At 44.5% G+C, this 23,530-nt stretch overlaps 12 protein-coding genes across 12 annotated transcripts; 8 read left to right on the top strand and 4 right to left on the bottom strand. All coding sequences in view use genetic code 12, as the record gives it.

Annotated features, from left to right (window-relative positions):
- Positions 1-380: 380 nt before the first annotated feature.
- On the top strand, positions 381-2,408 carry TKL1 (transketolase; the record flags this gene model as incomplete). The annotated part of the gene is made up of 1 exon (XM_034155082.1): positions 381-2,408. One exon carries the CDS (start codon positions 381-383, stop codon positions 2,406-2,408), a length of 2,028 nt encoding a protein of 675 aa, XP_034012847.1.
- Positions 2,409-2,648: 240 nt separating this feature from the next.
- DIURU_002430 (uncharacterized protein) lies at positions 2,649-3,104 on the bottom strand (the record flags this gene model as incomplete). The annotated part of the gene is made up of 1 exon (XM_034155081.1): positions 2,649-3,104. One exon carries the CDS (start codon positions 3,102-3,104, stop codon positions 2,649-2,651), a length of 456 nt encoding a protein of 151 aa, XP_034012846.1.
- Positions 3,105-3,965: 861 nt separating this feature from the next.
- DIURU_002429 (uncharacterized protein) lies at positions 3,966-5,279 on the bottom strand (the record flags this gene model as incomplete). Its single annotated transcript, XM_034155079.1, has 1 exon — positions 3,966-5,279. One exon carries the CDS (start codon positions 5,277-5,279, stop codon positions 3,966-3,968), a length of 1,314 nt encoding a protein of 437 aa, XP_034012845.1.
- Positions 5,280-5,929: 650 nt separating this feature from the next.
- Positions 5,930-7,711, top strand: LEU4 (2-isopropylmalate synthase; the record flags this gene model as incomplete). The annotated part of the gene is made up of 1 exon (XM_034155078.1): positions 5,930-7,711. One exon carries the CDS (start codon positions 5,930-5,932, stop codon positions 7,709-7,711), a length of 1,782 nt encoding a protein of 593 aa, XP_034012844.1.
- Positions 7,712-7,853: 142 nt separating this feature from the next.
- On the top strand, positions 7,854-10,190 carry PRP5 (DEAD-box RNA helicase; the record flags this gene model as incomplete). The annotated part of the gene is made up of 1 exon (XM_034155077.1): positions 7,854-10,190. One exon carries the CDS (start codon positions 7,854-7,856, stop codon positions 10,188-10,190), a length of 2,337 nt encoding a protein of 778 aa, XP_034012843.1.
- A 446-nt stretch (positions 10,191-10,636) lies between these two features.
- On the top strand, positions 10,637-11,239 carry RPL16A (60S ribosomal protein uL13; the record flags this gene model as incomplete). Its single annotated transcript, XM_034155076.1, has 1 exon — positions 10,637-11,239. One exon carries the CDS (start codon positions 10,637-10,639, stop codon positions 11,237-11,239), a length of 603 nt encoding a protein of 200 aa, XP_034012842.1.
- Positions 11,240-12,917: 1,678 nt separating this feature from the next.
- DIURU_002425 (uncharacterized protein) lies at positions 12,918-14,174 on the bottom strand (the record flags this gene model as incomplete). Its single annotated transcript, XM_034155075.1, has 1 exon — positions 12,918-14,174. The coding sequence occupies one exon, from the start codon at positions 14,172-14,174 to the stop codon at positions 12,918-12,920; it is 1,257 nt and encodes a 418-aa protein (XP_034012841.1).
- Positions 14,175-14,628: 454 nt separating this feature from the next.
- On the top strand, positions 14,629-18,330 carry DIURU_002424 (phosphoinositide binding protein; the record flags this gene model as incomplete). The annotated part of the gene is made up of 2 exons (XM_034155074.1): positions 14,629-16,272; positions 16,768-18,330. 2 exons carry the CDS (start codon positions 14,629-14,631, stop codon positions 18,328-18,330), a joined length of 3,207 nt encoding a protein of 1,068 aa, XP_034012840.1.
- Positions 18,331-19,688: 1,358 nt separating this feature from the next.
- On the top strand, positions 19,689-21,107 carry UBP6 (ubiquitin-specific protease; the record flags this gene model as incomplete). The annotated part of the gene is made up of 1 exon (XM_034155073.1): positions 19,689-21,107. The coding sequence occupies one exon, from the start codon at positions 19,689-19,691 to the stop codon at positions 21,105-21,107; it is 1,419 nt and encodes a 472-aa protein (XP_034012839.1).
- Positions 21,108-21,285: 178 nt separating this feature from the next.
- On the top strand, positions 21,286-21,732 carry DIURU_002422 (uncharacterized protein; the record flags this gene model as incomplete). Its single annotated transcript, XM_034155072.1, has 1 exon — positions 21,286-21,732. The coding sequence occupies one exon, from the start codon at positions 21,286-21,288 to the stop codon at positions 21,730-21,732; it is 447 nt and encodes a 148-aa protein (XP_034012838.1).
- A 139-nt stretch (positions 21,733-21,871) lies between these two features.
- Positions 21,872-22,468, top strand: DIURU_002421 (CCR4-NOT core subunit; the record flags this gene model as incomplete). The annotated part of the gene is made up of 1 exon (XM_034155071.1): positions 21,872-22,468. The coding sequence occupies one exon, from the start codon at positions 21,872-21,874 to the stop codon at positions 22,466-22,468; it is 597 nt and encodes a 198-aa protein (XP_034012837.1).
- A 40-nt stretch (positions 22,469-22,508) lies between these two features.
- DIURU_002420 (retromer subunit) lies at positions 22,509-23,432 on the bottom strand (the record flags this gene model as incomplete). Its single annotated transcript, XM_034155070.1, has 1 exon — positions 22,509-23,432. One exon carries the CDS (start codon positions 23,430-23,432, stop codon positions 22,509-22,511), a length of 924 nt encoding a protein of 307 aa, XP_034012836.1.
- Between the last annotated feature and the right edge of the window lie 98 nt (positions 23,433-23,530).

Genomic DNA, 23,530 nt, shown 5'->3' with positions numbered 1-23,530 from the left:
AAATGGAGTGGCCTACACTCGAGTAAAAACTCGGTTACACAATGAAATCAAATGATTTGCGTTAATAAACACTGACCGGTGCAATATGTGCCATCTCCATAGACACTCTGCCGCGTAATCACTTAGCTGCATTCACTAGGTAGGCTAATCTACTCAATTACGTGACAATGGATTACTCCATTGATGTTTCAAAACAGTTACAACGGCTCACACGAAGCATTGACTAATGGTTATAGTCCAAAAACATTTTTTCGGGCATCTCTACTCCATTCTCTCTCCACAGGCACGTGAAGGGGTGTGCGGTGCACAGAAAGCATCTATAGCTGTCCGTATAAAAAAAAGTGTACACCCGCAATTTTTCACCCCACGTACCTATTTTCATGTCGATTGAAGAAAAATTCATTAACACCATCAGACTTCTTGCAGTCGACGAGGTGTCGAAGGCCAATTCTGGTCACCCTGGTGCTCCCCTTGGCTTGGCACCTACTGCTCATGTTATCTTCAAGAACATGAAGTTCAACCCCAAGGAGCCCAATTGGCCCAACAGAGACAGATTTGTCTTGTCCAATGGCCATGCCTGTGCTCTTTTGTACGCTATGTTGTGCCTTTACGGATACAAGACTACCGTTGATGACTTGAAGCAGTTCAGACAAGTCAATTCGAAGACCCCTGGTCACCCTGAAGCCGACATTGACGGTGTTGAAGTTACTACCGGTCCTTTGGGTCAAGGTATTTCTAATGCTGTTGGGTTGGCTATTGCCCAAAAGCAATTTGCTGCCAGATTCAACACCGACAAATACACCGTTTCCGACAACTACACCTACTGTATCTTGGGTGACGGTTGCTTGATGGAAGGTGTCTCCTCGGAAGCTTCCTCTCTTGCTGGTCACTTGCAATTGGACAACTTGATTGCTTTCTGGGATGACAACCACATCACCATTGATGGTGACACCAACGTCGCTTTCACCGAAAACGTCCTTGAAAGATACAAGGCCTACGGCTGGAATGTCTTGCACGTGGCCAATGGTGACGACGACATTGACGCCATTCAAAAAGCCATTGATGAAGCCAAGCAAACCAAGGGTAAGCCCACCTTGATTAAGGTTACCACTGTCATTGGTTACGGGTCGTTGCTTCAAGGCACTCACGGTGTCCACGGTGCTCCCCTTAAGGCCGATGATGTTGCCCAACTCAAGAAGAAGTTTGGTTTCGACCCCGAACAATCGTTCGTCATTCCCGCCGAAGTCGAAGAGTTTGCTGCCAAGCACGTCACCAAAAACTTGAAGGTTTACAATGACTGGATCAACCTTGTCAAGAACTACGTTGCTGAAGAAAAGCAAGGTGCCGAACTTCAAAGAAGAATTGATGGCAAGTTGCCTGCCGACTGGACCAAGGCTTTGCCCACTTACACTAGCTCGGACAAGGCTTTGGCCACCAGAAAGCTTTCGGAAATGGTCCTTGACAACATTACCGCTGAACTCCCTGAGCTCATTGGTGGCTCTGCTGATTTGACCGGTTCCAACTTGACCAAGGCTAAGGGCACTATTGACTTCCAACCTCCTTCCACTGGTCTCGGCGACTACGATGGTGTCTACATCAGATATGGTGTCAGAGAACACGGTATGGGTGCCATCATGAACGGTATTCACGCCTTTGGGGCCGGTTACAAGGCCTTTGGTGGTACCTTCCTTAACTTCGTTTCTTACGCCTCCGGTGCCGTGAGATTGTCGGCTCTCTCCGAATTCCCCGTCATTTGGGTTGCCACCCACGACTCCATTGGTTTGGGTGAAGATGGCCCTACTCACCAGCCTATCGAAACCTTGGCTCACTTCAGAGCTACTCCCAACTTGATGGTGTGGAGACCCGCCGACGGTAATGAAGTCTCGGCTGCTTACCAAGCGGCGATTGAATCGACCCACACTCCTTCGATCATCGCTTTGACTAGACAAAACTTGCCCCAATTGGAACACTCTTCTATTGAGAATGCTTTGAAGGGCGGTTATGTTGTGTACCCTGTCGAGAACCCGGACTTGATCATTGTCTCTTCTGGTTCTGAAGTGTCTTTGTCGATTGACACTGCTAAGAAGATGGCTGGTGAAGGTTACAAGGTCAGAGTTGTTTCTATGGCTGAATTCCTCACCTTCGACAAGCAACCCGAAGACTACAAGTTGTCTGTTTTGCCCGACGGCGTTCCCATCATGTCGCTCGAAGTCATGTCTACTTTCGGCTGGTCTAAGTACTCGCATGAACAATTCGGTTTGAACACCTTCGGTGCTTCGGGTAAGGGTCCCGACGTGTACAAGAAGTTTGGCTTCACCGTCGATGGTGTGTCCGACAAGGCTGCTAAAGTAATTGAATTCTACCAAGGCAAGCAATTGGTGTCGCCTTTGAAGAGAGCCTTCAACTAAATTTGAATTATGAAATATACGAAGAGGATGATTATTGTAGGTTTGAGGCTTGCGAGTTTTGCTAAGGCCTAACTGTATTAAAAAGATATAGGCGTCGCGGTTATTCGACTCTTAGGTATTCCGTAACGAATCGGGTGCAGCGATTTCGACATTGAAAAACCGTAAATCAGCTTTAAAGATTTAGTTCCTCGAACTCAAGGATGATAAGTGTAAGATTCAATTTGAAATGCACATTTGATCTCATACGTGAGATTTCGGATCCCACTGATCATTTTGGATAAACTCAATAAGCAGTCTTGACTCGGTCTGTAACAAGGGGTGTGAGGAGACTGTTGTCAAGAACTTTTCAAGACCTTGACGCCGTTTCTCAATGTTGACATCATTGAATTTGTTAGATGTCAAAATGATCTTGGCAGGGAGAGGGGGGATGATTACTCTAGTCAGCTCTTGTTCCAATATCTTCCGGAAGGCAACGAAGTCACTGTATCGCCGACGAAGCCGTGATTGGCGCTTGCGGAACGCTGGAATATTAGTTCGACACACGATCTCATAATCGGTGTAGGGGTTGCCACCCAGATTATGAGTCACTGGGTTACGAACTTCAATCTCGAAGAAGTTCTCTGGTTCTCCGTATATCTCTTGGCTGTCTCTGGGAGCCAGGGTGTTGATGATATCGCTGATCGGTTTGAAGGTCATAGCGTCAGAATAGTTCGCACGTTATTTGTGGGAGTCGGGAATCTAGGTTAGGGGCACGAGACGCAAATTACCAAGGATGATCGTGGTTCCAACCTCCACAAGTATTGAGCTCTTCCAGCGCTATGCATAAAATGCAGCCAGACGAAGTGATCGATCGATTATGACCAAAATAAAAAAGGCTAGCGCTAAGATTCCTTGCGTAGTGTTCAGGTGAATTGTGTAGCAACAAAAAGAAAAGTACACCACCAAATCCGCCAAATGCAACGGTATTGACAACTTCTAGAGTAAGGACTCTACTGTTGGTGCTATGCAATATGTTGCAAGTTGGTGATTAGTATACAATAGGGATTCTAAACTAAGAAATCACAATGAACCTCTGTCTGAATTGAAATCTGGTTTCAAAAACAGAACTTTAATAGTTATATCACTAAGATGAACCAATCTGCAATGCAAATAGATAGTTGAGTCAAGTATTACGAGACTAATTTCATCATGTTGGTTTCAAAGCTTGTGTCAATTTCTTACCACTTCTACAAGACTGAAGAAAATTGGCCACATCGTAATATATCCCTTGATCGATGCGTTAATCAAAAATTTGTGGAATGACTGACAGTTCCCAATAGCGGTTCATTCGTTTCATTTGCAATATTGTCTGTTAAGCTGAATTTTGTAATGAATCGTTCATATGATACTGGAATGCTACCGCATCAATCAAACACTTAAAAACGATATAAACTCATAGACTGGGCTAAATAAGCATAGCCATCTATTGGGTTTGAGCTAGAGACAATTCCAGTCGACTACGAGTGCTAAACGCAATTCCATTTATATCTATTATACAGTCAATATAGGTGATCTAAATTAGTCGAAGGTCTTCTTGGTACCTTGGAAAGATGCAGCTGAGGGACCTCTGGAAGGAGTACCTTGTCTCGAGGGAGTGCCAGATCTGTCTCTGCCACCTCTGAAGCCACCTCTGCCGCCTCTGAAACCTCCCCTGTCACCTCTGTTACCACCAGACGGTCTGGTCGAAGGGTCTCTCGGGGTCGAGAAGTCTAATCTGATGGGTCTGTTGAACACGTATTCGCCGTTCAAGGCCTCCAAAGCAGCCTTGGCTTCATCAACGGAGCCCATTTGAATGTAACCAAAGCCCTTAGGTTGCTGCGTGTCGGGATGAGTGGGCAATCTGCAAGAAATTACAGTACCGTGTTCACCGAAAATGTTGAACAATTCATCACGGTCAGCATCGAAAGCCAAGTTACCGATGAACAAAGTGTCAGAGGGGGGCGACTGGGAGTCGCCGAATTGCTTAGCTCTGTTTTCAGTGCTAGACTGCTTGGGCTTGCCAGTCGACAAGTCCAAGTTGATGGGTCTACCGTCGATCTCACGGCCTTGGAATTGGTCAAGAGCGTTTTGGGCAGCTTCCTTGGTTTCAAAGTCAACGTAACCGTAACCTCTAGATCTACCAGTACCGCGTTCCATCATAACTCTGGCGCCGATCACGCCACCCAAAGGTTCAAATTCACGCTTAAGCCAGTCATCATCAATGTTCCACGAGAGTCGACCAACAAACAAAGTAGCCGGTTCGGACTCCTCAGTTTTAGCCTTCTTAGTTTGGACATCGGCGGGTTCAGAGTCTTCAGCCTTTCTCTTGGTGGAGGTCTTGTCTTCCGAGTCCGAATCAGAGTCCGAGTCCGAATCAGAATCCGAGTCCGAGTCGGACTCAGAGCTCGAGCTAGACGACAGAGCATCAACCTTCTTGGTCTCCTTGCCTTCATCACCAGAGGATTCATCATCAGCTTCGGAGTCGGAAGACGAGTCGGAGGAGCTCAGCGCGTCCGAGCTTGACTTTGAAGACGAGGTAGACGATTCAGTGGTCGCTTCCTTCGAAGCTTCCTTGTCCTCAGCTTCATCTTCCGAGTCCAGGGAGGAGTCAGAGTCGGAAGAAGAGGAAGAGGAGCTGGATGAGTCAGAGTCAGAGTCAGATGAAGCCTTGGAAGCCTTAGCGTCCTTTGATTCTTCCTCAGAGTCCAGCGACTCAGAGTCTGACGAAGACTCAGAAGACAGAGACGACGACAGAGACGATGACAGCGACGACGACAGCGACGACTCAGAGTCCAGAGACTCTTGCTTCTTCACAGGTTTGGCATTCTTGCCGGATTTTGAAACTTTAGCCATTGTTCCCTATAGTATTTGAAAAATATAAAGCAAACGAGGCCATCTCATCGTTAATCCTGTGCGTGGAGTTCTCTGCAGGATGTTCATCTCATCGGAACCCACAACAACCAAATAGTGACAAACTCCAATATTCTGTAGGGACATTGCATGAGTAAAATTGTGACAGTTGAACTTTCAAAATCGTACTTTCACTTTATTCGCTAACCATTCTTAGATTAAACGCCCTTGTATCGAGCACCTTCGTTTAGATTTTCAAGTCACGTGCGTAATGTTCGTTTTCAGAATGATGTATCGTTTTGCGCGACGTGAGACATTCGTGCGGAGCATTCCTCAAATTTTGCAGTTTTCTGACTTCCCCTCACTTAAGTGTTCATAAAAGTAGCGCGCCGATACCGGCACAGCATATTTTTGACGTCATCAACGATTAATTACGCAAACGACTCCATCTAAACTAAACCAATAGGAGACATTTTATGTTGATCTCGAGACATCGCTGAACTTTGATCGAGACGTTCTTCAAGCCTGAACGGAGTCTCGATAACTCAAACTAGGTTCACCAAGTCGGGCTCCCGCATTGGTCCTACATATAGGCCGCCTATACCGGCCTTTGAGGACATTAAAAGTGTCCAACCCCACTTACTCACAGAATTATGATGTCTATTCGTCTGTTTCTGACCACAATAGTGGCAACAGCCCGAAAGCTGGTTCCGCCAGCCACATTGGTAATGGCCAATATGCTCAAGGATCCTCTGGTCAAATATAAAGCCTTCAAAGGCGTCGATTTACCAAACAGGCAGTGGCCTAACAAACAAATTACCAGGGCACCTCGGTGGCTTAACACTGATTTACGCGATGGTAATCAGTCTCTTCCTGATCCGATGCTGATCCTGCAAAAGAAGGAGTTTTTCCACAAATTGGTCGACATGGGCTTCAAAGAAATTGAAGTGGCTTTTCCCTCCGCGTCCCAAACTGATTTTGACTTCACACGCTACGCTGTTGAAAATGCACCTGACGATGTCATGATCCAGGTGTTGACCCAACTGAGAGAGCACTTGGTTCGCCGCACGGTTGAATCGGTGAAGGGGGCCAAGAAAGCGTGCATTCACACTTACTTGGCTACCTCAAACGTTTTCAGAGATGTCGTATTTAATATGTCAAAGGAAGAGGCAATTGCTAAAGCCGTCGAGACGACGAAATTGGTCAGATCGCTCACGAAAGATGACCATGCTATGCAAGAGACTGAATGGACTTATGAATTCTCCCCTGAATGTTTCTCTGACACCCCTACGGATTTTGCAGTTGAAATCTGCGAAGCCGTCAAAGCTGCCTGGGAGCCTACCGTTGAGCAACCTATCATCTTCAATCTTCCTGCCACTGTTGAAGTTGCGGGTCCCAATGTGTACGCTGATCAAATCGAATACTTTTGCAACAACATTTCGGAAAGAGAAAAATGCATTATCTCGGTGCACCCTCACAACGATCGTGGCTGTTCGGTTGCTGCTGCGGAACTTGGCTTGTTAGCAGGTGCTGACAGAGTCGAAGGGTGCTTGTTTGGCTCGGGTGAAAGAACCGGTAATGTTGACTTGGTAACGGTGGCTCTCAACATGTACACGCACGGGGTCAGTCCTAATCTTGACTTCTCTAACATCGAAGAAATCATTGAGATCGCCGAGCGTTGCACGAAGATTCATGTGCACCCCAGAGCTCCCTACGGTGGCTCTCTTGTGGTGTGTGCATTTTCAGGATCTCATCAAGACGCTATCAAGAAGGGTTTCTCCAAGCACGAAAAGTCAAACGATGGCGAATGGAGAATTCCTTACTTGCCGTTGGACCCTAAAGATATTGGCCGCTCGTATGAGGCTGTCATTAGAGTCAACTCGCAATCAGGTAAAGGTGGGGCCGCATGGGTCATTTTGCGTTCTCTCGGTTTAGATTTGCCCCGAGGCATGCAAGTGGCGTTTTCATCCGCAGTTCAATCTCATGCCGACTCGTTGGGTCGTGAGTTGAAGACTGAGGAAATTACCGAGCTTTGTCAATCCTTATACTTCTCGCTGTCGCCTATTTCTTTGAAGGATTTCGAAATCACCAAGAAGCGTGATTCCAACGACAGAGAGGTGTTCGTTATTTTGAACAATGGTGGATCTAAGGATACTATTGCCGGTGTTGGGAATGGTCCCATTTCTGCATTTGTTGATGCCATCAACAGTAAATTTGGTCTGAATTTTGAAGTCTTGAATTATACGGAGCACTCACTTGGTAAGGACTCGCAATCGAAGGCTGCAACTTATGTGGAGTTGTCGTACAAGGATGTGTCCGGCAATAAGGTTAGTAGATGGGGCTGCGGGATCAATCCCGATGTTTCGCAGGCATCATTCGAAGCCATTTTATCGGTTTTGAACAAGGCAATTGAGGCTGGTGAGATTGTTGTTTAGTTTTCATAGTTTAGGATAATTTACGAAAGATAAATTCGATACATGTATCGTGCAGTTATGAGCGCGGCAAAGCACGCGATTGAGAAGATACTCTAAGTCATCCCCCACAACACCGAACCAAGTATAGAAACTCTTCATACAGATGGCTACTAACCTATCACGAGAAGAGAAGCTCGCTCTACGACGTGCCAAGCTTCAAGAAATCAAGCGGCAAAAAGATTTGCAAGGTCGCTCAGAGTCTGCGGCAGAACCACAACTCACTTTTGCAATTAAAACCATCAAGAATACTCAACCGGTCAATCAAAAAAAACGCAAGGGCTACGTATTTGATGAGGAGAATCTGAATGAGGGCATTAAAAAGTTCGCTCCACCGAAAGGGTCATCAAATACACGGCACGAATCAGTTTCTGGAGATGAAGTAGACGAGCTCGATAAGTTTGTCAGCACGCTCTCCCAAACTACAACACCTGAGTTCAATGTGGTACCAGAGCATGATATCTTTGACGAGAATCTTGAAGAGGTGGAGGAGGATAGTCTTCTCACATCCAAGCTCGCAAAGTTGAATCAAGAGAAGATCCTCATCGCGCCACCTCCATCAACGACATATGGTGCTGTCAGGAAATGCTTTTACAATGAGCCAGCTGATATTGATGACGCTGAAATGGATCTTATCCGACACCTGTGGGGTGTGGTGGATGTTGAGGGTGATACCCCCCCTAAACCCGTCACTTCGTGGCAAGAAATGCAGTTGCCTTCGAATTTGATGGCAACTATAGCGGAGTATGGTTATGATAAGCCATCTCCCATTCAAGCGCAAGCAATTCCTGCACTACTTATGGGGCGGGATTTGGTGGGCATTGCCAAAACCGGATCAGGGAAAACACTAGCATTTTTGCTCCCCTTGCTTCGTCATGTACAAGGGCAACCTCAACTTGAAAGTGGAGATGGCCCCGTGGCACTTGTCCTCACCCCCACTCGTGAATTGGCATTACAGATATACAAAGAAGCTACAAAATTTCTGGGATTTTCTGCCGTGTGCTGTTATGGAGGGATTAGTATCGAGACGCAAATTGCGGATCTCAAGCGTGGTGTGGAGATAATAGTGGGTACACCAGGTAGGGTGATCGACTTACTCGCAGCTAACGGCGGCCGCGTCACCAATTTACATCGGTGCAGTTATGTGGTCATGGACGAAGCAGACAGAATGTTTGACATGGGATTTGAACCGCAAGTCACAAAGATTCTCTCTCAAGTCACAAGGCCGGATCATCAGACTGTCTTATTTTCGGCCACTTTTCCAAAGAAAATGGCGACGCTTGCACGGAGAGTTATGGTTCATAAACCATTGAAAATTACTATTGGTGAGATTTCAACTGTTGCAAGTGAAATACATCAAGAGGTGAAGCTTTTCAATTCAGCCGACTCTTCGAATGTGCATGATGCTAAGTTTGATTACTTAGTTGAAATACTAGCGGATTTTTTCAGACACAACCATGGCAAAGTTTTAATTTTTGTCGAGCTGCAAAGCATGGCTGATACACTTTCAGTGGGTCTTTTGCATGAGAAATTCTCTGCTTTAGCCATACATGGCGGAAAAGATCAAATCGATCGGAAGCATGCAATCAAGATTTTCAGTGATAATGATAGTGATGTTAATGTGTTGATCGCGACGTCGATAGCAGCCAGAGGACTTGATGTCAAGAATCTTAATCTCGTAATTAACTATGACCCTGCCAGCCATTTGGAAGATTACGTTCATCGCGTTGGACGTACTGGACGAGCAGGTGCCAAGGGCCGCGCTATAACTTTCGTTACGTCAAATCAAGAGCGGGCAATTGCCGATTTAGCTCGGGCTTTTAAGGCTAGTGGCCAAAACTTACCGAGTGAATTGGATGTCGCAAATCGCAAATTCTTGAAACTGGTGAAGGAAGGCAAGGCGAAATTTTCTTACGGATTTGGAGGCAAAGGGTTGGAAAACCTCGATGAAAATCGTCAGCTGGAGAAGACCATACAGCACAAGTTGTTTGATGGTGACACTGCAGTTGAGAAACCACCCGTTACGGCAATCTCAAAGCCAGACATACCATTGCCCAGTTTTGAGATCTTCGAAGGATGTGCACCTGAAACTGGTCACAGCAGCTCAAAGTATCACTCCCGTATTGTCATTAACGATCTTCCCCAACTGGCAAGGTGGCACATTGCGCATCGCGAATCTCTTGCTAAAATTATTGATGCTTCTCATGCGTCGGTGACACATAAGGGTCAGTTCTATGCATCTCAAAAGACTGCCCCAACCTGGCCACCAGTAGAGTTTGGTCGCGATGTGAAGCCAGCTCCAAAGCTCTATTTACTAATTGAAGGTGCAACTGAGCACATTGTGAAACACGCCAATAATTTGATTCGAGAACGGATGCTCGAAGGTTTAGACTTGGCAGCTTATGAAGAAAAGAGAAATCCATCCAAAAAATATTCTGTTTGATTGTTTCGAGGATGTGGTAGGATTGGTCAATATATGTCTGAACGGTTCGAAGAGTAAATTGAAATTTTACTCGACTCCTTTTTGTCCAAATACCTTCTTCTGTGAAGACGTTTTATCTCACTTGAAAACACTAATAGACTACCTATTTTAAGCTTTCATTGCTCTTAATCTTGAGTGTGTGCTCAAAACTGTATCATATTAATGAACAACAAAACTTTTTAGCACTTTTTCTCCACATCGTTATAGACTTCCTATTTGGGCATTGCTCTCATCGGATTGTTCCTTTAGTTTTGTTGACTGCCAAACATGGTTGTAGGTCTTGAACCCTAATGCGCACTTATTCCACGTGACTCTTTCACGCACACCTCTCATCCCGCACCCTCACGCCGAGCGCGCTCGTCCCAAGCATACAAAATTTTCACTCCGGTATCGTGATTAACAGAGCCATGTCTTCCTTTGAACCTGTTGTTGTTATCGACGCCAAGGGCCACCTTTTGGGTCGTTTGGCTTCCATTGTGGCCAAGCAAATCTTGAACGGCCAAAAGATCGTCGTTGTTGGTTGCCAAAACATGAACATCTCTGGTTCTCAATTCAGAAACCAACTTACCTTCCACGCTTACTTGCGTAAGGGTACCAGATTCAACAAGACCCACGGTCCCTTCCACTTCAGAGCTCCCTCGAGAATCTTCTACAAGGCTGTCAGAGGTATGGTTCCCCACAAGACTGCCAGAGGTAAGGCTGCCTTGGAAAGACTTAAGGTGTTCGAAGGTATCCCCGCTCCTTACGACAAGAAGAAGAGAGTTGTTGTTCCCCAAGCTCTCAGAGTCTTGAGATTGAAGCCCGGTAGAAAGTACACCACTCTCGGCAAGTTGGCCACCAACGTCGGCTGGAAGTACGAATCGGTTGTTGAAAAGTTGGAAGAAAAGAGAAAGCTCAGATCGGCCGAATACTACGCCAAGAAGGCTGCTTTGGCCAAGAAGGTTGCTGCCGCTCAACAATCTCAACAAGAATCGGAAGTGTCGCAAAAGTTGGCTGCTTTCGGTTACTAATGGTTACGATGTTAATAGGGTGCACTAATACATGTGAAATAAAGGCGTATAATTCAAATGACGCCAGCGTCAATTAAGAATTCTAGATATAACCCGGAGTAAATCTCGACACTTTGCACGGTTCACGTCAGAATCATCCCGACTTGATGTTTTGTGCTTCGCACCAAATAGTTTGGGGCTTCGTTGAGTGCCGTAGCGGAAGTAAGCTTCGACGTTGAAATGGTTGTACAGCTTGATCTTGTTCGGCACAATCGTAAGGTGAATAGTGTTCCAAGCACGTAAGTTTATCTTTTCGATATTCTGCAGATAAATGTCCTCGATAGAATACGGCTTCCCCAAATGAAGTAAACGGATTTGATTGATCCTGGCGTTTCGAAGATTGAAGTGATCTCGATTGTAGTGCAAGTAGCATATAATATGGCTCATAGTTAGATCGCGTGGATCCTGGAAATACAGCTCAGCCAACAGAACAACCAGCGAGTACTTGAACATCATCTTGTTGGTGCCTTGCATTACCACAACCTCAAAATCATTCACGGACAGCTTCGCCCTATCCTTAGCATAGTGCTCAACAAGAGTTCCGTTGAAGATGATCTCATTTGTCACCGTTGCGGTCAGATCACAGGGTGATAAGATGAGATCATCATTGGAAGCTCTTGAAGAAGACATAACACTCGAGAAACCTCGAGAAGGCATGGGACAACGTGTTTGCGTGCGTTTTGTAGTCCTCGAGGGATTGTCTTAAAGCCTCAAGAGAATTCTTTTCCTTATCCCCGTATTCTCGGCTCAGCCAGCTACCCCACACCGATATATACAGGACTGTAAATATGAACTTACACAAAGATAATTACTCGTAGTATTTTTGTATCGCACTACCACTCATGGTAACCCTTTAACTCCCATTGCCTTGCATGACCTCCAGTCATGAACACTGAGATTAATTCTCGAGGTACTGGTAAATTTTCCTCACTCCTTGGTAAGCTACACGGCTTCGATGATACCCTTATGCTCACAGCTATGATCACCTTATTCCAATAAAAAAACGTAAACGTTTTTGTGTTTCAATTTACCCTAATTTCTCCGAGAATGCAAAATGCCGCTGTGCAATCATTCACGGCGTTTTTGATGCTTACTGTGAGTTTAGGTGTTTCAAGCAGGAGTCATCAAGGACAGTTGGATGTAATCCGTCCAACTGAACCACATTAGATTGGTACAACTTCATCCATGAGCAGTTGGAGGAATGAGTTCGGTGGTCCAATTAGCACCAACATGTCGCAGGCTTTGATGATCTTTATGATGAGTCGATTGCAATCGATGTAACTTGATCCCACGAGCTGAAGTATATTCTCGATAACAATCAAGGATGGTTGGTCGCATGTGGTTATAACATTGAGTATTCCATGAAGAGCATCCACATTCTGGTAATTGATTAGTTGAAGCTTGCTTTCTGGAAGCATAGCCGTTCTCGACATTGCTATGACATTGGTGGACAGAGTACCATTGATGTAAATCAATGGATGTGGTGTTTGCAATTCAGACCACCTTTTGAGAGCCTCAAGTATACTTCGTTGTAGTCCGACCCTTGAATTGTCGTGGGAAAGGAAAGTTCGTGTCATATATTGTCGCGAAACGCGACAGTTCACATCAACAAAGGTATTTCTACTAAGTAACGTACATTCTACTCAACTTTTTCCAGCTCAATGCTTTTATCAGGATTAGCGGCTTCGTCGCTTGGCTTTTTATCAAATTCGCCTCGAGCCCATCTTTGAGTTGCTGCTTTTCTTTCCAACCTTTCATTTTCGAGAATCAGTTGAGCGTTGTCAGAGGGAGGTTGTAACAGTTTACGATGCGCCACAATGTCCTTGAGTTTTTTGTTTGCGTGCAACAAACCATACCGCCGGTATTGTTTGATGCAATCGACAAGCTCTTGTCCCTCCTTATCTTGGATATACATCGCAAAGGTGAGTCCCAATTGAGTGAAATACTCATAGTTCAATACCAACTTAGAACCCTCTAAGTCATCTTTGAGAGTCAGTTTTTGATCGATAGGTGTGTTGTAGCCTTCTCCTTCCCCTAATTGCGTACCCAAGTTTCCCAATTTGCTGAAAAGACCAGCCCTGTGAGCGCTGACCATGCCACCATGTTCTTTGATCTTGTAATCACGATAATAGTCTCTGTAGTCATTTATATCAGCCTTCGCTGTGCCGGTCCATCCAATACTCAATAACTCCTCACGGGTGATTTTCAATTTAACTGAGCCAGGAGTTAATCTGAAGAGTTTGATCGGGTTGAAAATACCAAAATACAAAGAAACAAAAATCGCAAAGCACTTGAAAAGATGGAAAGCAAAATAGAAGCACTGTGCGGTGACAGATGATTCTTCAAAAAGATCTCTTTGAAGCTTCACAGCCAAATTGGTGTAACCAAAGTATTTCAGAGCCCAAATCATTGCATGCGCAACTTGATTTGTCAAACAAATGCCAGGTGTGGGACTAATGAAGTCTGGAAGATCGGTATAAAGCCAGGTTAATAAAAATGCCACGAAGGCGTAATATCCAAAAGAGTTGAACTCCCAAATAGGCAAGATTAATTGGCCTGGCCAGCAGTGTTTGGATACTTCCTCGTCTTGAGGCACGGACTTGACAATCTTTTCTGCGTTTGCATCGAATAAAAAGTTACCATCTTCCGTCAAATAACCCGGCGAGGTGGAGACTTTGAAACCAAGTGGCATCCTATTGTAAAACACAGATGGACGAAGTGCAAGTGGCAACATGTTAAAGATGTTGAGAAGATCTTTAAAAGTTGTTGTCAGCTTCAACTGGAAACAGTAGTCCTTATCGGAGTCAGCATTGAATCTTATATACACTTCAAGAAAAGACTCTTCGGCTTCCTCAACATCGTTAAGAATCTGCTCTTCGTCGTGGACAGTAGTCATTGATGAGTGTATTTTTCCGAGTGAACGGTGTCTTAATTTTCCGTGAGCGGTGACGCGGCGCTGGGTGCGGGGAGGGGGCAAAAAAAAATATACCCAGTTCAAAGTGGGGAGCTAACATTTTGAGACTGTTTATGGCATCCAGAAAAGTCATGTGCATGGAGGCATAGTATAAATTTTCAAAGATTTTGACCACCATGAAAGCTTTCTCCGAATTGGGCGCTTGTTGTAGTTCCCATTAAATATCTGTATGCCGTCCTGTACGCTCTACTCATTGCCAAACGCCGCGTGCAAAAATCAATTGACCCCAAGTCTAACCATGGTACCGCTGTTTCTCAAACGAAAGAGTAAGAGCGGTACACCGAGCCTTCTGCCAATGGTGTTATCCCCAATGACTTCGGCACTGCTGGCCCGGCTGGTGGACGCACCGAACAGCTTGTGGACGCTACAAATTCGGATGGAGTCGCCTCCGATAGTGCTATACGGTACACCTGTCGATCTGGCGGGCGCTATAGTCAGTGGTCTTATATTTTTGGATACCACGGATGATACCACTAAGATCGATTTCGTGACGCTAAAAATCGTTCAGCGTATACGATACTCTAAACCATTCATGATTTCCCTGACATCCGTTACGCTGTGTAAAGATTGCCAGGTGCGGTTGACTGAAATCTCGCGATGGGATGTTGTTAAATCGCCCACAGTCTTCAACAAAGGGCGTCATGCGTATCCCTTCTCTGATCTTCTTCCGGGTCTGTTACCACCCCTGAGTAAACTTGGGTCCGCATCCACCAACACATATATTCAATATGACCTCATTGCAGAGGCTAAGGGAACGGATGACTCTCATATTACTTCTGTCAAAATTCCTTTACACATTAGTCGCCTGACTCCACGTGGACCCGACAGAAATTCGTTGAGGGTATTTCCGCCAACAGAAGTGACTGCCGGTGCTGTACTTCCACATGTCTTTTATCCTAAACTGTCTTTCCCCATTGAATTGAGACTTGATAACATCGTTAGTGTTAGCGGTGAGAGGCGTTGGAGAATGCGGAAGCTTGCTTGGAAAATTGAAGAGAATGTGAAAGTTAGGGCGTACACATGCTCTAAACACAAACATAAATTGGAAGCTGTTGAAGCCTCTGAGCGCAAGACCAGATTACTGAACATACAAAATCATATTGTACAAAGTAAGGGCGGCAATTTGCACCATCTGACTATACAAACGAACATGCTGTTGTTGCGGAATCCAAGTCAATACAATGGGCGCAACGCTGAAAACGCACAACAAAGTGAAGGCGGAAATCAGGACGAACCTACAGAATCTGAAGAAGAGCATCAACATCAGGTCGAAGACGCACACGATTCGTTTGTTGAAGATTTTGTACGGAATGGTTTCAGGCTGGCACTGCTAATGCGTGAGGCTCGAGAACACGAGCAAACTCAAAGGCGGCGCAACTTCGAAGAAGATGCGTCGGAGCATATTTATCTCGAGGAAACCCGGGTTGTTTCACATGGAGAAATCAAAAGCGGCTGGAAGCTGGACTTCAGTGGTCGTGGTAAAGTGGAGCTTGTGGCTCACATTGACGTGTACGATTTTTCCACTGGATGGCAAAAACAAGTGACAACAAAGGCTTCAACAGAAGACAATAGGTCGGATTTCAATCATGAAAACGCTCGAGCCAACGCTAATGTTGCTTGCGATGTTGATGACCCAGAGAGCGGAATATTTGTTACTCACACTTTGGTGGTCGAGGTGGTGGTGGCCGAGGAGGTTGTACATGACGTTAATAAGCGACCTGTAGTCAAGCAGGCAAAGTCTCAAATGTCTGTGACGTCGCAGGAGGGCTCTGAGACCTACGAATCAGGTCCTCCAGTGGCTGGAATACCCACTGGAGCAGCTCGAGTGTTAAGAATGCAATTTAAAATGCCATTAACTGAACGTCTGGGACTAGGCATTGCTTGGGATGATGAAGTGCCCCCGATTTACGAGGATATTCGATGCTTAAGTCCTCCCGGTTACAACGACATCACTATGAGTGCGGATGCGGCCGAAGGTCATGAACATGACGTAGTTTTGTCAAATTCGCCGACATTAGGAGTTATCTCGAGGGTTCATACAGAAACAAACTTGAGGAATTTGAATCAAGAGTTTTCATTAGATTCATAAATCAAAGTCACCGATGAATGCATATATCGTCATTAACCGAAACATAAGTAGTCTCATCGTAGAAAGCTGTACTCCTATAACCGATAGCCAGGTTTGATTAACCATCCTAGAGATGAAATATGGTGCCAGTCTTCTTTTTCGTCACAATCAGAAATGGGCTTAGAGCGCCGATTGTCTACAATACTATGACCGCTACATTCGGAGACCACCGGTCACCATCCGCAATCTTAGTGACCGCGCACCCAAAAACGCCACGCAGCTGCGACAACCCCCACTTAAAGTGTGGTCATAATGGGCAAGACGGAAGTCAATTATATCACCTTTAATCAGGATGCACTGTGTGTGGCCGTGGGAGTCACAACGGGTTATCGCATCTTCAGTTGCAGACCACAATTTGCACCTTGTTTGTCCACTACTACTAAGGAGTCTGTTGGTTTGATTGAGATGTTGTACAACAAGTCATTAGTGGCCGAGGTTGCCATTGGGGAAGACCCGGGACAATCGCCCCGAAAACTTAAAATCATCAATACTAAGCGCCAGCTGACAATTTGCGACTTACTCTTTGCAACACTGATTTTAAAAGTTACCCTCACGCTGGATCGTATGGTGGTTTTACTTGAAGATCAGATCTACATCTACGACATCACCACTATGAAACTATTACACACAATTGAGACTCTGCCAAATCCAGGTGGTATTTGCAGCGTATCGCCCGAGCCAGACGTTAATGGTGCGATATTTTTGGCGTATCCTCTGCCTCCAAAAACAATAACACATGACCTGCTACTAGCAACCGGGATCAATACTAATGGAGGCAACAATTCCGTTCAAAATAACGTCCAGCTGGTGTCGAATACACCAAATCGTGTGGGAGACGTGATTCTATTCAATCTCACTACCCTACAACCAGTGCTGGTAATTGAAGCTCACAAGGCGGCGTTGGCTGCGATGGCATTGTCTTCCGATGGTAAGTACTTGGCTACTGCCTCTGGGAAAGGAACAATTATCAGAGTATTTGACGTCGCCACAGGTCAAAAGTTTTATCAATTTCGTCGAGGAACCTACCCGACAAAAATTTACAGCTTGAGGTTTTCATCTGATAACCGGTACATACTAGCAACTCTGAGCTCTGGTACGGTGCACATTTTTCGCTGTGGAGAAGAGGAAGCGCTAGCAACCAAGCTGGCCCGCAAAAAGGCTGTTTTAGGGGCTCAAATTCAACAAGGAACAACAGCTGGTGGAAAAAAGTCGCCAGTCGCAATTAATGCGAGATATACAAAAAGCATACCAGACGATGTTTCGCTGCTGCCTGTCGATTCGTTTGTTGGATCACCAACAACCAGTATATCCGCAATTAATGCAACCGCGACAAATAATTTGGCGCCACTGCTTCACGAGGAGATATATGATGATTTGGGAGCCCATGATTCTCAGTCTGATTCTGATGACGAATTTGAACCTATCGAGGTTGCGAAGCATCGAAAACTTTCGTCAGGTCTGGCAAATCTGTTTCCCACTGACTACGAGGGCACTCGGACTGAACCAATCGTTGATCAAACGCGCTTACTGGTGGCCCGACTAATTCGACACTCATCACAAACATTAGGCCGCAAAGCTGCCCAAAAAATGGGTGATTTCTTGCCACAGAGCTTTTCTCTGATCCTTGAGCCGACACGTCATTTTGCGCTGATCAAGATTGGTCTGGCGAGCAAAGACGTGAAACTGATCGCGTCTCTTCACGCTGAGCTAAATCAGGACGTTGTTCCTCAACTGTACTTGCTGCAGAAGGAAGATAACGATGGTGATGACTCAACTACCACTCAGCGAATGAGTCTGAATGCTCTGGGAGAAACGATAACATTAAACTTGCTACATGTTCATGTGATTACTCTGGAAGGTATGTTTTACCTTTATGGACTAGATCCCGAAAGAGGAGGTGATTGCATTTTATTAGAACAACACCGTTTAGTTGGTAAGGACACACCGTGAGCTCACCCAATTGTACTCAATTTTCGTTCAGCCATTGTTGTAATTAAAGCGAGAAGAGAATGCATTGAATATATTAGATGTAATTTGTGAGGCAGATTGTCGAAACCACGCTTTGCGGTCAATTTCCCGGCCATGTTGTTGATTCCATTAGTGATTCCTTTAGTGATTCCATTAGGGATTCCATTAGGAATTCCATTCATGGGAAATAAATGGAATTTGTGCATCCACGCTATACGTAATCTGTAGTGAACAACAAGTGGTATACATCAATAAAGGTTGTTGTGAATTCCACCCAAGAGTCTGTGTCTATATAATTGAGAAAGGTGCACAGAAGTTCCAGATCGCGATATCTTGAAGTCAGAGGCTAAATACTCGCATCAAGATTTGGTTTTGTCGATACTTCTCAATTTCGAAAATCGAGGTAAATATTTAAAATATACTTAAAACTACCAAAAGCGAACGCACTGCTTAACACTCAATGACGACCAGTAAACGCTAATCGACGTGACATTCCGTAAACTATTTGACAATGGTTTCGAAGGTGGGCAAATATGTGGGGTGACATCACAAGAACCCGAAATTAAAGGTTAATGACGAACTTGAAATGCCCCAAAAGCGATCAAAATATCACTGGAAAAGCAGAAGGAATTACAACTAGCCTAATAATAGCCTATGATACCTTGAAATTCAGTTTATTCTATCAATCGCTTTGTCTTTGTCAGTTGTATCGAATTTTGCTAAATGAAATCTGAGCAAAATTCATCAAATGGTTTTCAGGAATATCTCCAAAGCACTCTTTCAGCTAGATGAATGCAGAGTGAGGTAGTGCGTATAAACTATATTTGTTTTCCTCATTTTTGTGCCAAATGACTAGGTTCTATTCTATGGATTAAAATAATTTCAATAATTTGCAAAATCCTCTCGATAGCTTAGCTGGTAGAGCGTGAGACTGTAATGGAATTGTCATCTCAAGGTCGCGTGTTCGACTCACGCTCGGGAGAATTTCTTTTTACGAGTTTCATTCAAAAAGAGGCACAAGTTCGAAATTCATCCATATTGGTTCCTATTAACCCATGGTTCCGGACTGGTAATAGTTCCACCGAAGAATGAAAAGTATCCTTTTTGGTTGCGTAATGTGTGCGTCCCGACATTATAAGGTAAGAAAGAAATGCATGAATCAGAAGTGTTCGCTAATAACAGATACTTCCTATCAACTTATTCAACCCTGACAGTCAACAGCCATTTCAATCTTTGAATCCCCTTTAACTGAATCTTCCAAGGACTGGCTGCAAAAAATCCTTCGTGGTCAAAATTCGCACCAAAAAAAATCGCCACCGTTTACTCGACCTCTTCCATATATGACTGTCAAGATCACCATCAAAAATGCAGGGAAAACCCACGAGATTGAGCTTCAGGATGACGATGTCGGTAAAGCATTGAAGCTTGCAATTCAAAAGAAAACGCTTATACCGCCTGAGCGTCAGAAGATTTTGATTAAGGGTGGTAAGGTCAACGACGACACTCCAGTTTCAAAGCTTGATTTGTCTAAGCCAATCATGGTCTTAGGTACTCCGGATAAGGAGCTTCCGCAAAAGCCTGTTGAAAAAGTTGTGTTCTTGGAGGATTTAAAACAAGTTATGCTGACAAACAATGAACCTACTGGGCTCACCAATTTGGGTAACACGTGCTATTTGAACTCCTCCTTACAGGCATTATTCAACATAGCTGATGTCAAAAAAGCTGTTAAGTCCTATCAGGGTGGATCCAACGCACTTATCAACTCCATGAAAGAGTTATTCAACCGTATGGAAAAGAAAGAACAACGAATTTCACCCCAATTATTCTTGATCATGTTTCGTCAATTGTTCCCACAATTTGCGGAGAGAGACACAATGGGATACAAACAACAGGATGCGGAGGAAGCGTTTTCTCAGATATTGAGTGAGTTAAGAAGGGAATTTGGTCTCGACGATGATTTTAAGATTACCTTCAAAAACATCACTAAATGTACCGCTGCAACACAAGAAGAAGAAATCGTGACCTTTGAGGATGCTTATAAGCTTAATTGCCACATCGACATCAAGATTAATTTTTTACGAGACGGTATTTTAATGGGGTTGAGGGAGACTATTGAACGTCACAGTGATACGTTGGGTCAAAATGCGGAATATGAGGTGTCACGCACGATAACCCGGTTACCCAAGTATCTCACCGTTCATTTTGTCAGATTTTTCTGGAAAAGGGAGACCTCCACTAAGCTGAAGATTCTTCGGAAGGTCCAATTTCCATTTGAACTTGACTTAGCTGAAATGTTGGACCCGCTGATCAAGCAAGAGAAGATCGAAATGCGTGATAAGTTTCGAAAAGTTTCGAAGGACAATGAGGAGGTGGTTCGTGACTTCAAAAAGCAAAAGCGGGATCCTGCATTGACCCCCATGGAGCAAATGGAGGAAGAGAAGTTGAAGATAGAATCGATCAAAACGAAGTTTCGTGACGACATTCAGCTGATCCTGAAGGTTGATATTGATTCCACTACTGAAAACCCGTCTTCTGTCTATGAATTGCAAGCTGTAATCACTCACCAGGGCTCAACGGCAGAATCAGGGCATTATCAAGCGTTTGTCAAAGATAACGAAGGCTTGGAAGACGATCTTTGGTGGAAGTTCAATGACGACAAAGTGTCTAAAGTCTCTCAAGATAAAATCGAGCAATTAGCCGGTGGCGGGGAGTCGGATCTGGCTTTAATACTTATCTACAGAGCCGCAGGATTAGAATAGATATGAATATAGGGTATGCTAACTGGAAATTGGCTTAATGAAAATATAGTTTTCTTCAATCTTGATGATACTGTATATAGGCTATTGGATTTTATTCGTACAATCGCGGTATCAAATCAGAGGTTTTTTCAAGAGGAGGACACCCACACATCCCAAAATCCACTAAACACCGATAGCTATGGGTAATACCACGTCCAAGCCGGAGACAAAGGTGTTCAACCCCGAACTGCCAGTGGACTTCTCCGCGTCCTTTCTTTCTCAATTGGAAACGAGCGTGGACCTGGATTACTCAAGAGCACAATATGCCGAAAATTACATTCAAGACAGAGTTGCTCAAGAATTGAAGAAGTTGGAGAAGGAGGCCGTGGTTAAGTTCAATAAAACAACGAACGATGCCTTAGCTAAGAACCCCAAACCGGAACTTTCCGTTGCCAAAACTAACGAAAAGATCAGTCAGTTGACTCTGATTCTCCAGGAGAATGCCAAACTCACCGAAGTTCAGTTACCTGAAGAGACTAAAGCGGCACGTGAATCAGTTTTGTCTTGCTTAAAGGCCAATGAAGGTAAGCTGTTGAATTGCTGGGACGAAGTTAAAAAGTTTGAGGAGTTGGTCAAAGCCTTGTAACAGAAGCTTACTAGAAATGGAAGCGTAAATACATATTAATCCCATAGAATAGTTTGTGATTACAATAATACCAGCCTCCGGATGTGGCGTTCATAAAACTGTAGAGCGCGACGAAAAAAATCGAGACTCAGATCCACTAATGTCACTGTTACCTCCCGGGCTTGGGACCACTACGCAAGATGAGAGCCCTGACGTTACTACAGATATCAAATCGCAAGACAGTAAGAACTATGGTATGAGCGGATTGCTGAGTTTTCTCAAGATGGAACAAAATGACCATAATATGTTCGCAATCGGCTCAGACGTTATCAATTATGGTTTGGATTTGCTGGAAGATTCACAAGTTCTTAAAAACTTGGCACTGCCATGGGTGGAAACTCTGCGACTGGAAGTTGAACCATACTTCTCGCTCCCGTCATCGATTCAGCCGGACAATATTATACCCCCGCCCGGTCCTTGCGACTTGAAGATACAGTCATTTTCCGATGAAACGCTTTTCTACATCTTTTATATGAAGCCAAGAGATACACTTCAAGAGTATGCCGCCCGCGAGCTCGTTCTGAGAAATTGGAGGTATCACAAGGATATTCAAGTGTGGCTCACCAAAGACTCCCAGGTTGAGCCTGTCCTCATTTCTCCGGATGTAGAGCGTGGTGTTTACATCTTTTTCGATCCTCACAATTGGACAAAGATAAAAAAGGAGTTTGTTTTGCATTACTCTCTGGTGCAAGCTTAATTGCGTACGATTATCATGGCTATAATTAATGAAGGTTTTATTACTTTTGATATACGACTTTATCAACCTTAACGTTGCCTTCTAAGCAAGTGTATATGTATAGATCACAAGTTGTACCTTGCACATCTAAGATGCAAAAGGAAGGCACATTTTCGGTATCCGCATAGATTCTTTCAAAATCGAGGCTTTCTTCGTATTCTACTACGTTGGGCTCAGGATCTTCTTTGGAAGTCGAGGCGACAACATTCGGCCTCTTAGGTGTTTTGGTGTCATCAAGGCTGTCACTGGTGTTATTCAGCAGGAAATTATTCTCCAGATGATCTTCCAAATCGTTCTTCTCATTGCTACCACCCAGTTCTGAATGTGACACATCGTCAGTGGTACTGGCTTCATCTGTGGCATGTGGAGGTTTCTCATCAATTGAGTTTGAGTCTTGAGTCTTGCTTGTTTTCTCATCATCCAACTCATATTCAGGGAGTTCGAAAGTAAAAGCGCCGCTGGCGGAACCAGGATTAACGAAGAATTTTCCATCCATCGTGTAGGCTTCAATCTTATGTAACCCCCCCCATAACAAAATATCAACATCTAAATCTCGAGCTATCGTCAGCAATACGAGTGGGTCATTTTTCGGGGCGGTTTGAATGCCCAGAGTGAATCCTATTTTGAGCTTGTCAACGGATATCACATTGTATAAAGGAATGACAGTCTCTTCGCCTTTGAGTTCCAGTAATTGTTGAGTCAAAATACCAATGTCATCTTCTTCGCCTTTCACCAAATGTAAGTTTGAGGAGATATCTTTCAAGAATTTCAACGTTGCCACGCTGGCATTCATATTCCCAAGACAGATAACATGCTCAATACCATTTGAAGAAGCCAGTGACCTTTTAAGTAGTTTGATGAATTGTGGAGGCAATTTGCAAGCTCTTGTAGGAATGAAGGAACCCCCAATTGCAAGCACTAACATATTTGTATAAAATTAATGCGGCGCATGTCGTAAGAGATCCTGCGTGAGGCTCCGTCTCCATGCGACTTCCCTTAGCCTGCGTGACTGCGACCAAAAGC

This window comes from Diutina rugosa (genome assembly GCF_008704595.1).
Source record: "Diutina rugosa strain CBS 613 chromosome Unknown scaffold10_size284702, whole genome shotgun sequence".
NCBI lineage: Eukaryota > Fungi > Ascomycota > Pichiomycetes > Serinales > Debaryomycetaceae > Diutina > Diutina rugosa.
Note: the sequence above shows the minus strand (reverse complement) of the source record. Positions and strands in the feature narration are given on the sequence as shown.